This window comes from Notechis scutatus, chromosome 5 (genome assembly GCF_049901735.1).
Source record: "Notechis scutatus isolate UNSWTSFEM ecotype Mainland chromosome 5, rNotScu1.2, whole genome shotgun sequence".
In the NCBI taxonomy this organism is placed as follows: domain Eukaryota; kingdom Metazoa; phylum Chordata; class Lepidosauria; order Squamata; family Elapidae; genus Notechis; species Notechis scutatus.
In genome coordinates, this window is record NC_142013.1 from 20,686,578 (window position 1) to 20,705,304 (window position 18,727).

General features: G+C 36.1%; 1 protein-coding gene across 1 annotated transcript in view; it reads left to right on the forward strand.

Moving 5' to 3' along the window:
* Nucleotides 1–18,727, forward strand: part of FGF9 (fibroblast growth factor 9) — a 41,446-nt gene that overhangs the window by 11,132 nt on the left and 11,587 nt on the right. Inside the window, exon 2 of the mRNA XM_026674992.2 lies at nucleotides 5,821–5,924. Within this exon, the coding sequence (XP_026530777.1) occupies nucleotides 5,821–5,924 (104 nt within the window). The remainder of the gene's footprint in view (nucleotides 1–5,820; nucleotides 5,925–18,727) is intronic.

The window sequence follows — 18,727 nt, forward strand, 5'->3', positions numbered from 1 at the left end:
AACAATTTCTGAATGGAAGATAATTAATCCTCTTATATGGAAGGACAGGAAATTAAAAAACAAAGCAAAAACATACCGGTTTCTGGGGGGGGGGGGTCTGAAGAGTCCCTGGGTTTTTTTTTCATTCTTCTGCAATCTGTGACCTTCCATGCATAGCTTGTGACTCCAGCTCACATGGGTGATGATGCAGCAGTCAGATCTTTGCAAAGACTGAGGAAAAGCTGCAGCTGTAACACAGTTCAGATTTTCAGAAAGACTGCAGATGAAATGCAGTAGCTGCATATTCTGCATTCAACTATAGTGCCAGCTGTTTTGTAGAATCTGATGAGACAATTGCAATGGGCAGTATATTTTCAGTTGAACAGATGGAAGATACTTGTATCATGAGGTTGGCTCTCAAACCTACATAGTCCTAGTGGTCTGAATATATTAATTCCCTTGAAACTGGACCTTTTCATTAGTTCTATGATGATGCAAGTATTGATTTTGAACAAATGAGGCAAAATGAATGGATTAAAGAGAAGCTAATTATGAATCTAATTTAATAAATACTTTCAGATTCTGTAATAAACAATGTTGTGTTGGTTATAAGAGGGCTTAGATATCCTCCCCTTCTCAGGATCTTGTTTCCCACCATGCGTGTACGGGAAGATACAATTTGTCTTGATTTCTTTTTTGTGTGGAGCTGGGGAAGAGAGATTTAATTTCCAGCTTCTCTAATACCTGCAGCAATTAAAATAGGGGGTTTGTTCTCAAATTGTGCTTTTGCATTTCCTTGTTGGTCAGTTGCAGGGAATATAGATTAGAATGATTTGGTGAGTCACCTACTTTTTCAGGCTTCAGCAGTACACACTGCTGTGGATGTAGTGCAAGCTGAAAACAATTTGATATGAAAGTATCATCTCTTTTAGGGGTTCAGTTATGTAGCAAACAATAATGTGGTTTGTTCAGTATTGGCTTAGCATGTTATGTGTCAGATTTTTATTTATTTATTAGATAGAATTCTTTGCTGCCCATTTTGCCTTATGGTGATTTTTAAAGAATGATTTATGACTTGGCATTTTACAGGTTCCCCCCATTAAGTTGATTAGAGTATCCAGCATATGTCTTCCAAGGCAACATTTGTAAAAATTCTGATGTTCATAATTTAGTGATTTAAGCATTGTCAGTCTCTATTATATAAAATAGGGAGTCACAACTTTCCCTAGATATCTCTCATTGCCATGTCCTACTTCTTGATGTACTGATTGTTACATCATTATACTTCTGAGTCTCAAATTTCTCCTTGATACTTAAAATTCTTCTTGGAACTTGGAAGTATTTCAATTTTCAGTAATCTTTTTTCAAGAGTGCAGTTATAGTTTTACATGCTAAGAAACATACATGTGAAACTTAGTCCACTTCTAAGACTAATACTGTTGACCTTGAGTTCTGTGTTACTTTATGTCTTCTGAATTTTTTTTTCTTTTTGAATAAGTGATGCTTTGTTTAATACTACTAAGTTGAACTATAGCCCTAACCTTCTACCTTCTCCATCTTGTTTCCATTTTCTTTACACCTAAATCCTAAACTGTGATTAATTATAATTGTGGGCCGGAAAGATAGGTTATGCATTCAGTCTGAAATTGACTTGTTTGAAATTAATCATAGTTACAGTTAACTGTAGTGTGCCGTGACCCATTGCAAACTGTTAGTCTAAAGCAGGGCTGTCAAACTCGCAGTCCATGGGCTCAATGCATCACACACTGGCCATGCCAGTGCCTGGTTTAGCGAAGGGGAAAAAAATCCCGATACATCACATGATGCCACCGTGCTGAACGAGTTTGACATCCCTGATCTAAAACATCTTTTAAAAAATCTTTTGCTATAGGAGATTGGGTGAGTGTAGCTAAGTTCTTTGAACAGCTGGATGAGCTACTGGTCAAATTGCTCATTTAATACATCATAAGTATAGAGGTGCCTCTCACCTGTTATCTCTTAGGCATGCTAATTTTGAATGTGGGTCTAAGCATCTTCTGGAAAAATGCTAAATTTATTTCTCAAAACAGCTAATCTGATTGATTGCATACATGGAGGAGAGCCAAAGGGTGAAGTGGAAAGAAAAAGGAGTTTTCCTGAAGGTTCTGCTCAGTATGGACTTTCCTCTTTGCTAGTGTCCTTGAAGTCAAGCTTTTTCTGAAGATGCTTTGGCACTCTTTCAAAAGAATGCTATAGATCAGAGGTCTCCAAACTTGGCAACTTTATGACTTGTGGACTTCAACTCCCAGAATTCATCAACCAGTCCACAAGTATTAAAGTTGCCAAGCTTGGGGTCTCCTACTATAGATCCATGTTCGAAGAATTAGGCTCACTTGCAGTAGGCTCATCATGAAACAGGAGGGAGCAGTCAGGGATATGAGAGTTTCATCCTCAGCTAGTTCTACCATGGAACAACCAAAATGTCACAAAGTGTAGCTGCTTCCCATCCACCCCTCAAAACAACAGATGATATGGCCAAGTGAAAACCCTTTGTCAGTGGAAACACCAGAAAACCTATAACATCCCTATTGAGGATAGAACCAAAACTATATAGATAGCATAGCAAAACTCATTTCTTTCCTGTTTGAACTAACTTATGCAGCATTGAACTCATGTGTTCTCAAAAACACCCCCCCAAACCCCATTAAACCCATGTAATAAGGAAGCTTACTGTATTAAGATTTGTCAAATGCTTTGGAAGGTGCCTTCTGAAAACAACTGTGCTATGCAGCCAAAACCAAAATGGTCTTGGAGGCCGGTGTCCAGTGATTTGAGAGGAGAAGTCATACCTAAAGCAACCTAAAGTAGCCAGTGAGACTGGGAAATCCCAATCTCTAACCACATTGATTAATTTAACCACGTTGATTAAGAGTTCTAGATTGTATTCATTGTGTAGTAGAACAGAAACACAATTTGAGAATTGGGATGGGTGAAGATAGTTTTAAGTAGCCTCAGTTATGGGCTGGAGATGAGATGATGGTCTGGGATGGCTGAAGATGGCCTTAAAGTATAGGTAGAAACATACAAGGAGAGGGATTCTTTCAGATTCTTTGACACCCAGCTGTGAAGGCATCACTTCTATTGATAAGATACTACCTTGCCAACAGGGGGTAAAGAACATAGGTAGTTAATGCAAACAAAGCAGTACTTGGTGGATACAATTGTAATTTTAAATCTATAGTGGTTTAGTGAATTGCATATAAATAGCTGTTATAGGTTTATTATTTTGTTAATAACATGTTCATTTCTACAGTGGCTAGAGGGAATTCTGAGGTCTAGGATTGTGTGCTGATATTAGGATAACCCAAAGTATTAACTACATGCTTAGTAATGGAAGTTCCAGTCCCAATCAAGGACTACCTGTAAGACAGTACAGCAATATTTGAGGGAGATTTAAACATTAAGGGTGACAAAAAGCTTTATTCCAGTATTAGAAGAATGGCCAGGAGAAACATCCTTCTATGGGGCTTAACAATAAAGTAAGTTACAGTGGGATAGGTTGCATTGCAAAGTGTTTAGTTCTGCTGTTGTGGAGAGCAGAACGGACACACAACAGTTTTATTTCAAGGAAGCCTTAGTTCAGAGCTCAATTGCAGATTCTGGATTGAAGAAAAGCTTGGATTAAATCTTACTCCCAATTCTGGGTAGAGCTGGGTAAACATAAATCAGAATGTGAATTTCCTGATTGTTAAAGATCTACCAGTTATGCTTATAAATGGCCTAGCGTATCATATGACCCCAGCTATTCTGGTTATAGTCAATAAATGATGATTAAACAGATCACAGCTTAGTGTGTTTTGTAAATGTAGGTGACCTTTTTGCTGATGAAAAATATGTTTGGTCACCTACCTTTTAAATGCCTCAAGGAGAATTGCAGTAAACTGCATACATTCAACAGCAGAATGAAAACAGTTGAATGCAGCTTTGAAAGAATATTGCATTATACCCAACAGGAAATGGTCATATGCAGCTGGAATGATGATTCATGAATAAATATATTTACATTCTGATACACAGCTTGTGTGTATTACAGATCAGTAATTCAGAACTATTCTTCATAGCCAAATTAAAGTGCTATTTAACATTTTAGTGCTATACTCATGCCAACAGAAACTTATAATAGTATAACTTTCGCTATCCCATTGGTAATCCCTAGCTTAGCAAACATTGCTATCTATATATCACAGAGAACATGGTGTGGTTGAGGGGGAGGATTCCCTTGGCTTCATTTTCCTTCCATTCCACCCAATATCACCAATTGGTGATAGTCTGTGATTCTATCATCCTTCTTTGTAACCCGGGATAGGTTGGGCAAGAGGTAAATTTTGACAGATGACTAAACTAGCAAGTTTAATCATTGTTCAAACTCATTCTGAAAATGTTTTTTTATGAATATATTCAAAGGGAATAGTGCTTTCCTGGAATAGTTCAAAAATAATCCAATCAACAATGGAGTTCTATTTTGAAGCATCAGAAAGAGAGCTGGGTTTCTCTGTCCTGCTTCCCTGCTTAGTCCCTGCCATCTTTGATGGTATCTGCTGCTGTTCAGAACAATCCATGCAAAATTATACAAAAAGCATAATTAGTCTCATAGCTTTTGTCATTAAAGTCATGGCTTCATAAGGCCTAACATTAGAACATCCATTGGACATTCAGAACAAGTTGACTGCATTTTGATCTGGGCAATTTCCCTGTCCTTGCTTTTTACTTATTGTTGTTGTTCTATTGATTAGTTTGGTTTGTTTATTATTTGATAAAACTGTTACTCTACTGGTAGTAATTTTAAATGTCTGGACTCCAGTAGGCCACTGTCATCCAAGGTGTAAATCAGATGCCATCAGATGCAGTGATGAATAATATATAAAGCAAAGCTCAATAATAGTTGCACAGAACTTTACATGACAAGTTCCAGAACTTCACCTGTCAGTTTTTTTCCTTATTGCTGGATTTATGCTGCTGAGATAGGTTATTGCATCCCGCAATAACTTTTTATAAAAGATGTGCAGTTATTATTTTACAAAATCTAGAGTGTGCTTTCCTATTAGTCACATTTTCCTTATGCATTAGTGGAGTTTATAATTGCATTCCTGTCCATTAAATTCTCTTTCCTTTCTCATTCCACTCAACCCTTGCCTATTCTCATGTACATTTTAAGCCTATAATTTTGATATAGCCATTTTTAAAAGTTTTCAACATTTTAGTCACATTCAGATAAAAGTAATATGTATATTGAATATAGAAAAGAAATAAGAATCCTAGATAATACTGTAAAGCAAGATATGAGAATATTTTAAGAAAAATGAAACAAGTTAAGCTATGAACTGAAATTTGATAAAATAGGTTTAATGAATATAATATTTGGGAATATTTAAAAGAAAACAGAATAAGTAATAATGTGATATGAATTTGAACAAGAAAGATGGATATATAACCATGGTGGCTAGATTGATGAAGAATTTAAATTGGGGTAAATTGGGGGAGAGGAGATAGGTTGGTTATGTAGATACAGGTAACATATCAGATTACAAATCCTTTATCAATTGACAGTTGTATATGTTAAAACCCCTTGTCTTTATTCTTGTATAATGATTGTTCTGCAATAATTTGAGGAAAAGCTCAACACTGTTTGCTTATGTATTAGGACTACCTGTAGCTGTAATAGTTGCTGATGTGCTGGCATTCTTTTTGGCAGAAAAACAGGTGCAATTTTAACAATACGACTGAGTCAATTAAAAGTCAACACAAGTATTAAAACAGGAGAATGAAATCTATATTAATACGCTTGCTTTATATATTTTGCAGGTATCCTGGAATTTATCAGTATAGCAGTCGGCCTGGTCAGCATTCGAGGGGTAGACAGTGGACTTTATTTGGGAATGAATGAAAAAGGAGAATTATATGGCTCGGTAAGTATTTTGCAGTTAAAATGTGGCTTTACCTAGTCAGTTTTGATTATTTTTGTGTCTGATGGGCTTTTTAAAAAATATTTATTCAACCATATCATCAGCAATTATGTAACATTAGGAAAATACCCAAATCTACCAATGCTTATTTTTTCCAATTTATTTAATTCAATTTTGGTGAATCTTACATTTCACTTAAACAAAGATGCACATTTTTGTATGCGTTTCTTTTGAGATTTTTGAGCACTATGAATCTGCTTTATGTGTAGGTAATCGACAGTTAAATTCACAGTCTAAGATTGCTGGAAATTTAACAATTCAAGTACTACCAAGCCTACTACTACTATTATTGTCTCTTTTATTCATTAAACATGAAACTCAAATCAACTGAACATTTAAAAATGTATCACAAATATAACTGACTAGCGCTAATGGTTGATACGGGTTGCTGCCAGCATCCTAGGTTTCAATCAGGTATCTTCTTAAGATGTACGATGTTCTGAGTAGCGCTGTTTTTTTGCAGTTCTGCTGATGTTATTGCAGAAAGCTGCAATTTCTTGATGTATTTTATAAAATTCTTGGACATGGTATCAAGTGCCCTGGTGACAATGGGTATCACAGTTACATGTTTCATCCATAATTGCGTAGTTTCGATGGCCAGGTTGTGATATTTTGTGATTTTTTTTCTAGTTCCTTTTCTTCGACTCTGCCGTCTCCTGGTACAGCCTCCTGGTATTATGATGATGATGATGATGATGTAAAACTAGACATTGGGGGTGGGAGAACTGAATTATAAAACTGCACCTTTAAAGGAATATTTGAATTTTGGTTTAAATCTTTGTTGAGGCATAAAATATATTAGTTAACTTTATTTCTATCACTCAGTATTTCTGTCGTGTCAATTTTGTATGGATAAAATTTATGCTTTGAACTCTGGAGGAAATGCGGTGTATAAATGTAATAGATACATTAATGAATAAGATCCTACTAGTAATTATAGCTAATAGTAACAGATAAATATGGTAATCCAGTTGTATTTGCACTGTCATGAGCTGCTGTTTGTGTTATTTCATCTACAGTGTTATATTGACATATCACTTGGATAGCATCACATAGCAGCTAACTTTCTTAGGTTTTGATAAAAACTTCTATACATCAAAATTATTTCCTGGTGATTATCTGACAATATTCCTGTAATTCTCAAAAATTATAAGGATGTGTATTGCATTATCTGAGTTTCCCAATTTCCCAATATTGTCTATAATCCTGGGATTTCCTAATGATTGATATGTCAGGAAAACCAGATTCAACCTTGTTTGCTTTTTCAAGAACAGCCGAGGAATACAATAGATGTATAATTCCTATAGTGTTGCCAAAACTTTTATATGTCATATAAATAAACAGAGGTAGGACTTGGGGTAGCAGAATACTTAGAAATTCTAAGGCATTCCAGTCCCTATGGAACTATTATAAGTTGAATGGCATCTGATAGCTATACTGGAGCATGTTGCATTTGGTGGACACAGTAGATGGAAACTGCATCTCCAGAATCCCATCGGGATCATAATCTTAACTTCAAATGCCTTACATAAGCAGTTGCTTAATATTTTTATTAGAGTTATCTGTCCTCCTTTCAAGCTTCATAACCAGAGAACGCAAGTGATGTCACTGGCATGCAGCCATAATAAATGATCCTTGGGAGAATGCTCTTTTATTCAGAAAAACGGGTCCCACTTTATCTTGTCGTCTTTTTCTTCCTCAGCTTTAGAAAGTTAGTAAATATTTATAGTTGAAGATGAACTGTCAGTGCTTATTACATATCAGAAAGGCACAATGGGTGGGGTGGGGTGGGGGAAGCAGAATGTTGAAGTGAATTACTACTGATGTGGGTGAAATACCTCTCTCTCTCTACCCCTCCCCCCTCTGTCTCACACACACATGAAGAGTGCAAGCTATTAGCCCCAGAATAGCAGTTGTTATACTACAAAATATACTTATGTGCCACGGTATTTCTGAAGATAAATGGGCCTGTAAAGAACTTTTTCCTCATTCTACCGAAGCAATTAAGCAGTTAGAGAGTTATTAAATGTAAGCAACAATCCATGTAAAAAGGGCAGGACATACAGTGCAATGTAATTTCAATTTCCCACACTGCGCAAAGTCATAATTGATCATGCTCCATAACAATGTTTCTCAAATAGGGAAACACAATTATAGAACACTAATATAAGTGGCAGGAAACCAAATGTAAGTTGGGAGAAGTTGGTGTGGCATGCAAGGGACTTTGGAAAAATAGCTGGCTGAATTGAAGGGTCTTCCATAGACCAACTGTTTAATAGCATGGATTGTACTCCAGTTACTCTATAGACCAGTATGAAAGATGTATTGTTTCAGCTCCGCATTTCTCTCTTATGTCCAGATGAAGTCAAAGATTGGGCTGAAAAATCTGAGGTCTGATTCAGTGTCTTTTTCCCCCACGATGACTGAAAACCGTATCTGAGGATATCTGAGTCTAGTCCCCTTACCACTGTAAATGATTATGGCAACAGACATATGACACTTGCTTTTCCACTAGTAAAAATACAACTCTGTTAGCAATCTTATGGACTAGTGAAAGTGCTTATTTGTTTCCCTCCAAGTAGAAGAAGGTTAAAAAATGGTCCCCCGTACTTAAGGGCCTTTATTTATTCTATGAATAGAATAGAATAGAATTCTTTATTGGCCAAGTGTGATTGGACACACAAGGAATTTGTCTTGGTGCAAATGCTCTCAGTGTACATAGAATAAAAGTTACATTCGTCAAGAGTCAAGAATCATAAGGTACAACAATTAATAATAGTCATAGGGTACAATAAGCAATCAAATCATACTAGGAAACAGTCAATATAGATCGTAAGGATACAAGTGTCAAAGTTACAGTCATACAGTTACAAGTGGGAGGGGATGGGTGATAAGGAGTGATGAGAAGATTAGTAGTAATAGTAGTGCAGACTTTGTAAATAATTGGATAGTGTTGAGAGAATTATTTGTTTGGCAGAATGATGGCATTCGGGAAAAAAATGTCCTTGTGTCTAGTTGTTCTGGTGTTCAGTGGTCTATAGCGTCGTTTTAGGGGAAGGAGTTGAAACAGTTTATGTCCAGGATGTGAGGGATCTGTAGATACCATTTTCAAATAGTTATTATGCCTATCATACTTTTTAATAATGATAGCTGTTTTTGTTTTGGAATGCTGATTATTAAGTTGTGATGTCTACATTGTGGGGGCCATTATGGGGATTCTCTGCCTTAATTCTACTTGTGTTGTAGATAAGATGTTGTGTCATTAGTAGAAAGAAGGACTGCCAATTTAGTGGGATATAGTTCATTGTTAAAGTTTGGCTCGTGGAATTAAAATGGAAAATGTGGGACTAGAATGCATGTTTGCCTCATTCCTTTCTGAATTCGAATTAATATAGACAGGCTGTCAGAGGAAAAACTGCTTTGTGCTGGCATGAACTTATGTAATTGTGTTATCAAAAGTAGTACTGTAGTATTCGGTCAATTGAGGAGAACTAAATCAATTGAAGACCACTCTCACTCTTTGTACATGTAGTCCTCAACTTACAACAGTTCTGTCAGGATTCTGGCAGTTACTCCAATTAAATCATGAGCCTCAAGCCATACTCCCAAAACTAAAAAAAAATTATTTGAAGTTAACATTCTACGTCTGGCATTAACTTGGGCATAGCCAACTCTGAGATACATAATTCACAGTCACTCTTGATCCTGCTTCTCTCCCCCCGCCCCCCCGTGTATTATCCATCATCTAATCAGTCTTTGAAGAAAATATGAATGGAATGTACTTTCGATTCCACACTGCTGCCTGCTCTTTGAAATTCCCCCATTTCTGTTGTCAACTATAAAATGTGTATACAAAATGTTTTATGAGTTGACAAGTTCATTTAGTGACCATTGAAAGTTACAACAGCACTGGAAAAAGTGACTTATGCCATTTTTCAGAATTACGATCTTTGCAACATCCCCATGATCATGTAATCAACATTTGGACACTTGGCACCTAGTTCATATTCACATTGGTTGCAGTGTCCCTGGTTCATGTGATCCCCTTTTGCGACGTTCCAACAAGCAAAGTCAGTGGGGAAGCCAGATTCACTTAACAACCATGTTACTAACTTATCAACTGCAGTGATTCACTTAATAATCGTGGCAAGAAAGATTGTAAAAGGGGGCTAAACTCACTTAATAAATGTCTCATTTAATCACAGAAATTTGGGCTCAATTGTGGTTGTAAGTCAAGGACTAGCTGTATTTCTTCCTCAATTTAATTTGGCCTTTCCTAGCCTAGAGTCATTCAAATGAGTAGAATTCAATTCTCAAAAATCCTATCTAGCACAGGAACATTTACAGGTATAAATAAAAGACAATACATTTGTAAGACCTGAGTTCTACATTCCTTTATGTTTCTTCATATAATGGTATACCCCCACTTATTTCTGTATTTGCAAATTTTATCAATACATCTGAATTTCTGGGACCTTTCAGAATGTGAAACAATCAAAAGAGAACTCCCCAGTTGTTCAAGTGCTTTTTAAAAATGGTGCAATTTGAATGAGGGAACTAAAATGTAAGTAAATGGAAGAAATGTTAAATAGGACCAAATCTCCATTCCTCTCTTTATAGAATCACATATCCATTCTAAATATTTGATGATTTAAGGGGAGAATTTTAAGTATTTGCAGAAAAAAGCTTACACTTAAAAACAGGTATCATTAAATACACTTTTTTAAAAATGTGAAAAAATTTGACCTTGGAAAAAATACCAAAGTGAGGTTCTTTTGCCAGCATTATTTATTTATTAATTAAATTTATTTGCCGACCACCTCATTTTGAAGCGACTCTAGGTGACTTTGCAGCCCAGTTCCAGGAGTCCTTTTAAGACAAAAAGAAATGCAACTGTACATGTGGTATATTCATTGTTGCATATTCAAAATTGTCTTACAATATAACATATGAAAAATATGTAAATTAGCCATGTCATTTGCTAATTGTGCAACAGGATTGAAAATAACTATTGGCTGTCTGAAGTATATTAGTTCTGAAATCAAGTTTGCATAGAAACAAGCTAGCACTCAAATTAAAAAAGACAATGTTGCTTAATAGCTACTGCAGTGTAAAACAATCTTTAAATGCATCAAAGCCAAATACTTGAAACTGGTTTATTTTACTAATGAAATTGGTTTGGTAAGTAACTGGTTTTGAATCTGAGCGGGTATCTTTCCTTCCTCAGTTAATTTTACAATAGGTACCTATGGACATTTTAATGCCATGTTGAAGTATAGAAGCTTTTTGTTGTTGTTGAATATGTACACAAAGTTTAATGAAGTACTTGGCAATAGTGTGTTTGAGCCATATGCTGTGGAAATTCCTATTTCCACTGGTGGGGCTTGCACAGGAAAAATGCCTGGGGCATTGTCCCCTAAGACTGAAAGAATTGGCTTGAAATGCTGTCAACAGAAAATGGGCTTTACTGCTAAACTGCAATGTGATGAAAAGTGGCTGTAGTGTAATTCCATTAGTTTCAATGAAATGTATCATCTAATATTCATGATCCTTTAGGGTCTTGTTGACACTGGCATAATTAATACCTACATTTTAACAGCTGCCAACAGTAGCACAAATAGTCTGGTTATGGTCTGGAGTCGGTATATATTTTCCTATCCTCCTGGGTTCTGGAAGCATATGCCAAAAATAGTGCTCAAGGTGTTGGATTATTTCAAGTACCATACTGGTACAGGGTTAAAAATCTGAGGGTTGTGGTATTTTGGGTGCCAAGGCTATAGAAGTGTGGCTGGATGCTGATACTGAAGTACTGACATTTGCCAAATGACACATGTATCCATTAGCAAATATAGCCTGTGCTCTGAAATAGTTTATTGTTGTAAATTCCCTCTTCCAGAGTGACAGCCATGCTAGACTTTTAAAGACCTACAGACACTCAGATCATGTGATTACTAAAGTCACATAAACTGTAGGGAGCCATGGAGATGACCTTGGGGGAAAAAGTTTCAGAAATCACTGCAAAAAGAAAATGTGCAGAAGCTTGCCCTGAGCTTTGAGAAAAGAGAAAGTATTAGGAAAAGACTCACACTGGCTGCTCCGTGATTCCTAGGGGTCTAAGAGGAATGGATGGAACAATATAATCAGTCTTGCAAGAGTCTGTTACTATAGCCTTTTTCAGTAGAGTTTTATGACTCATGATTCAGATTTATGAATTAAAAGTTTTTGATATTTTGGGCAAATACGTTGCAGTGTATTTGGTGACATACTGATTTTTTTTTTTTTAGAAGACCCTTCCTGACACACAACCCATACTAGGAGGATCTTTAAAAGACTCCACAAACACAAGCGTTTTGCTACATTGGAGAAATGTGTGTTTTCAGTAACAGGATTTCTGCTGAATGCATACAAATGGTTCCTTTAGAAGTACAAGCCATATTTTCACAGCAATTACTTGAAAATGTGAAGGATCTACACCTTTCATGGTTTTCCTAATTTCTATAAAAAGTTCATAATTCTGCAACTGCATAAAACTCATCTGTTAAAGATAGGACATATTTTCATATAGTCTACTCAAAAGGGAACAGCATTTCAGAAATAGAAAGATCTTTCCCCATTACAGCTCCTACTCAGATGTCCAAACATCACATTCCAATTCATGATGCAAGTTAATGTTTTAGAAATGGTGGCTGAAGTAGTTCTTCAGGCACAGAATGAGGGCAGAATGGATCTCTTGTCATATGCATTTTATTCCAGATTGCTTCTATCAGCTGAATGCAATTATATGAAGGCAGCATTCCAGCAATGAAGACACTTCCTGGAAGGCCAGGACACCTAGTACAAGTATGCACAGACCATGTGAATTTGGAACTTCTGCAAAACATTAGAACTTGGAAGATCAAGTGGGCACAATTTTCCTCCCAGCATCAATTCCTGTATCTTATTTTCCCTGACTCACAGATCAAGTTATTAAATGCCCTGTCACATAAACCAGAATATGATAATCTCCCCCTGCTGTAACTATGCCATTGCTAGGAGTTAGACCCTCCTGAAAGAGAGGCAGAATGCTTACTTCAGGTCTTGGATGGATAATATCCATGGAGTCTTGCAAGATGTTTTTTCACCTTACATGTCTGAAAGGGTGGTATTTCACAACAGCCATTTATAGGTTCCCTGTCTTTAAGAAGAGAAAGGTTTATAACACTGTCATGATAGTAGAACTGCTGGATACTGGGATGTGTTTAAAACTGCATTAGGTGCTCAGATAGTTCTCATGGTCAAGTGTGAGAGTGATGACAGAGATTACATTTCATCTTGTCATGGTTGATGCTGAGCAAGGTCTATTCATGGAAAACTCCTTGACTTGCTTCTCCCTCTGAGTTCCTGTTTATGAACTGGGATTACACTTCAGTGGGTTTTACTCCTCTCCCCACCCTACACTTCTTGCAGGATTGTACTGGCATTCTTGGGGTTGTAGATTTGTTTACAAAAATGGCTCATTTCATTCCTTGCAAGGGATTCCCATCAGCTTAGGAACAAGCACAAATTTTTTGAACATGTTTTTAGGTACAGAAACCTAGTCAGTCGTGATCTCAACTTACCTCCAACTTTTAGAAGGTCCTCTTCCAATTATTAGACATTAAAACCCATTTGTTGTCATCTTTTTGACATTCAACCTTTAATGGTCAAACTGAAACAGAAACAGATTCAGGAACACAGCTTAATCTGTAAAAAAATTTACTCTTCCCATTTTGATGGATAGAAAAGAGGTATATGAAGTGGAAACTATTCTGTGTTTTAGTTGCAAGGGAAATAATTGGAATATCTGATTCACTGGAGGGCCATCCAGAATTGGAGAGATCATAGGAGAACATGACAGACATGCATGCCTATGCTTATGGACAATTTCATTACAATTCCCAGGAAACTGTCATCCATACAAAGACAAAGTACCTACAAAGAAAAGGGGGTCAAACTATTTTCCAAAGCACCAAAAGCCATAATGGGTATAAAAGGGAAGGAAGGGAAAACTTAATTGGACTTGCAAGATTTTATTTCCACAGCCAATCTCAGTCAATAATAGTTCTAGTCTTCTAGGAGTTCTAGGAGTTCAATCCTGGACTATATATTTTATAGTATTGGAGTTTTTTTCCCCAGGACTCTATATCTTGATATTCTTGATATTATATTAACAGACTACTGCAAGCACATGGAATCAGCATAGCACACAAGCCAACTAAAGCCCTTCAAAACATCCTAAACAAATCAAAAGACCCAGCCCCAGGACAAAACAAACAAACCAGGAGTAATCTACAACATACAGTGTAATGACTGCAACAACCACTATGTTGGACAAACAGGAAGAAGACTGGCAGAACTCATCCATGAATACCAAATACCAGTGAGAAAACTATTCAATTTCACAACAAATAGATAGACTTAATCATAGTTTCATTTGGGAAATTATGACATCCTAGACTGAGCCAAGTCCAAAAGAGTCAGGGAATTTCTAGAAATCTGGTACTCTGACAAATTAACCTTCAATAGACACATGGACATTAAGAACATCTATAGATTATGCAAAACCAGCCAAAAAGGGAACAAAAAGATCCAAGCACCTCTTCACCAGCAATCAGCACCTCCTAGATCAGAATAGATTAACTCCACAATTAACATCAGACCAACTATTATTCAGTGTTCTGTTATTGGGGAAAACAATACCCCAATCAAGAAATTACCAGAGAAGCTAACAGTAAACAGCCCAGCCAAAGAATCTCTAAGAACCCCCACCAACACTGAAAAAGGGCAAGCCACAAGAATACTTTATAAACTGACAGCAATTCACATTCCTTATTAGCCCTGATGATGTTACCTAGTTTGGGTAATGAAATATCTGCAAGAAAACAAACAAGCTCAGAGAGCACAAAGGACCCCTGGAGTCTTTTATATTCTGAACAGCCTCAAAGGGATGACATAAAAAGAGATATCCAAGCATCTCAATTTGTCCTTGTTGATATTGAAAATAATAAAAAGACAAAGCATGTTGGAAAAGACCTTGGACTTTTTAAAGTCCATCATGCACTGTCTCTGACTCTGTATTCTTATGAATGAGAGACAGGAATGCTCTGATCATTCCAGGGAAAGGATTATCCAACCTTTGCTTTAAACAAGCTTCCAAGGATGGAGTATCTATGACCTGAGGAGGCAGGCCCTTCTTCTGCTGCTTAACATGTAGAACAGTCAAGAAGAAACTCAATTATTTATCAGTAAGAATAATTTCACCATTCTCTGTTCTCCATTTTCAATATAACGTTCCTTTTGAGTCCTTTTTTTTTTGGTTTGTAGAATAATATATGTGATAATATGCAATGTATATATGAACTACACAAAATTCATGTGACTACTTAATAGAGGCCTTGAATTGCATGAAAACTAGTATCATCTACTATTTATAAAATGTATGAAAGGAATATTTAAAAGAATAATTATTTCAAAATCTCTAGCCAGTATGGTCAGGTATAGTGTTAAAAATGAAAAATAAATGATATTGAAAATACTTCTTGGCTAATTTCTTATATTTTCAAGCAAAAACACACTATATTTGTATATGGTACTATAATGCTCAGACAGATTTAAAAGTGATGTACCATTCAAAGCAATTAAGCACGATGCTGGTGGACACACAATACAGCTAAACTGTATTTTATGTATCTTCAGCATGTCATACTTTTAATAGGCAAGACATACAACAGGACCTCAGATGACTGCAGTTTATTGGCACGATTATAAAAGAAGAAAGAGGTTTCCAAAAATACTGGCCTCAAACCAGAATATTATGCAGGATGACAATGTTCAATGGTCTAAAACTGGCTAAACTTCAACCTCTGAAATTATAGTTAAGGACGGTTTTGATGCAACAAATAATTGCAATTCAAAAATAGAAATGAAAACATATGACCTATCATATTAGAGAAGGAGGGTGGACTTCAGTAGGGTTCCTATAATAAAACATTTTACCTTAATTTAGCAATAGCTCTATGGTTATTGGTTGTGTTGAATCTGCTGGATACAAGGAAAAATCAAGGAGTATCCAGAAAGATAGAATGTCAAATCTTGCTTCCACAGGCTGATTACATTCATTTTAATTACATTCAACAGTATCCATTGGGTTTATTTCCTAGTAAGCATGCACACATTTGGAAATTACTTACTAGGAGCCTTTTTATGTAATTGGGACTTAATCCTTTTATTCTCTATTTTAAGAGCAGAATTCTAAATCCCTGGCCTTATATTGACTTTGGGAAGTTTTCCCCCATGTGTTTGACAGATTTCATTTATTCACTTTATTATGAAACCAGGATTTCGGTATATTATGAAGCCTTAACACGACAGAAAAGTGATAATCAGATTGCTAGTTTTGATAGCAATGTTTTAAAATCTGTCTTGTAGAGTTTCAGCAGCACCATATTTTAGCAGGTATAGTTCATAGTACGGGGATTGTGTTTACACACACTGAATAATATAGCCTGCAGTACTGTATTTACAGGTAATATCCCACAATGTTTTTTTTGTCAGAGTCTGAGGTCTATGAAGCCAAATGAATTACCAAGCAATAACAAGTCTCTTTGATCTCAGAGCATCAACTTTTATTATCAGATATTTGACAGATTCATCTTTTTAGATTCTGAAATATATTAAAGGCAATGTGAAATGAAATGGTCACCCCCACACACACCCAAATTTCACCTCCTCACCTCTCAAATGGGGATGCACTTTTATTAACCCTGAGCCTTTTTGTCCTAGCAGAACCAGGATATCTACGTTCTTCCTGAATATGTACTTTTACATTCTGCCTTACCTTGACCTGAATTAAATTGGTCATGTATAAATTCTGTTGAAGCCAGTGGATTTTCACAGGTGCCTAATAAGGTATTGGCAACATTTTTATTGTGCTGTAATACAGTTGCTGAGAAACTGATCTGTGAAAAAGCTATCTCTTGTTCAGATCATTCTTTTGCCACTAACTTAAGGACTCCTCAGATGAATTGTCCTTCATATGTACATCAAGCATGGTAAGGATTGGAATAACACATTCCTGATCCTTTTCTTGCATTTCATATGATAGATTTTCTATTTAATTCATAAATACTGGATCTACGTTGAAGTGCTTGCTTTGGGCTTTGAGAAAATCCTGGTCTAGTTAATGAGGAATTGCAGGGTGGGATCAGGTGTGTGTGTGTGTGTGTGTGTGTGTGTGTGTATGTATGTATGTATGTATGTATGTATGTATGTATGTATGTATAATTTATATGGCCACTGGTCTCAACAGAAAAATGATACTTTCTCCTATCTTCCATTTTAGCTTTGAAAAATAGTGCAATAATTGCAATATATATTGCTATTCAGAGCCTGAGTGCTAAAAATTTCTGGGCTCAGGAAAGTCTAATGTGATTTCTAGCAAGATGGCTGCCTATTCTCTGATATCTTCACTCACCAGTTCAGTTGAAAATTGAATGCATACAAATTATTAAATAATTGACATAAAACATCATCCAAGTTGAAAGTAACTGTACATAAGATGGATTTGCATGTGAGAGAGACATGCGACAAAGCATTGGTGTCTTTAAATTTAGAATTGAGAAATAAAGCAAGTAATTGTTCCCAGCCTGGTTTTTAGTTATATTTCATGTTGTTGCATGAATAGGGATGATTGTTAAACTAAAACTTGCAGAAAGCAACTCCAGCCCACTATAATTACGGCTTATAATTATATAAGTATTAGAAATACTTATAGAAATACTGGTATTAGAAATGCTGGGAATTCTGTATCAGTTTATAGTCTCAGCACACTTAAAGATTGGTTGATGGGGGGATATTGCTTTAAAATGATTTTACAAGGTAAATAATGCAGAAAATTATGATGAGCCATGCTCATCAGTTGGTGGCTACTTTTCCTGCCCATCACTAATGGATGACTGATTAAAGATAGCAAGCAACCTACCAGTCACTGCCCTGAAACCACACTGACTTAAATTGTGTGACGGCAGCAACATTAACTGGCCTGGTTGTTTGATAATGTAGGGTGTGAGTCAGTCCTTTCCTGCTGAATCAAGGATGGGAGGAAAACACATGAACAAAGACTATAAGGATGTGTCCTCTGTGAATTCCAGACTTGAAACTGTAAAGATATGATAATGTCTAAACCATTTTAATATAAGAATAAAGCTACAAATAATGGAGACAATTCAGATCAATCTTGGATGAGTTTTAAACTGACTTGGCAGGAAGTGGAAAACAAGGGAGCCTGAGGGTCTGCAAGAGTTCTTGGTATGTTGTCTGTTTAAATATGGAAGATGCATGGAGGAAAAACTAGAACATTACACATGGATCTTCTACTTGCTTTTTCCTTGCACCGAGGTACTTAAAAAGTATTAAGAGAATCTACAGCCCAGAAGAAGGTACTATGGGTCAAAACCAATGTGGCATCACTAGATAGTAAAGAGTACCTTATTTGAAGAAGTAGCTATTTTAAATATAGCTGTGGGAAATTTCAACTATAAAAACAGTTCAAATATCTTTCCCAGAATCTTATTTTTGCTTCCAGGCAATGCATCAACAGTCATTCTTAAATTGGAGATGACTTTCTGTTTGATGATATCTAAAATTAGGTTTACAGTCTTGATTTACTGGCCAAGATTAAAATTGGTAGAGGATATGAAGCTACCAACATTACTAGCCTGTGTTATCTA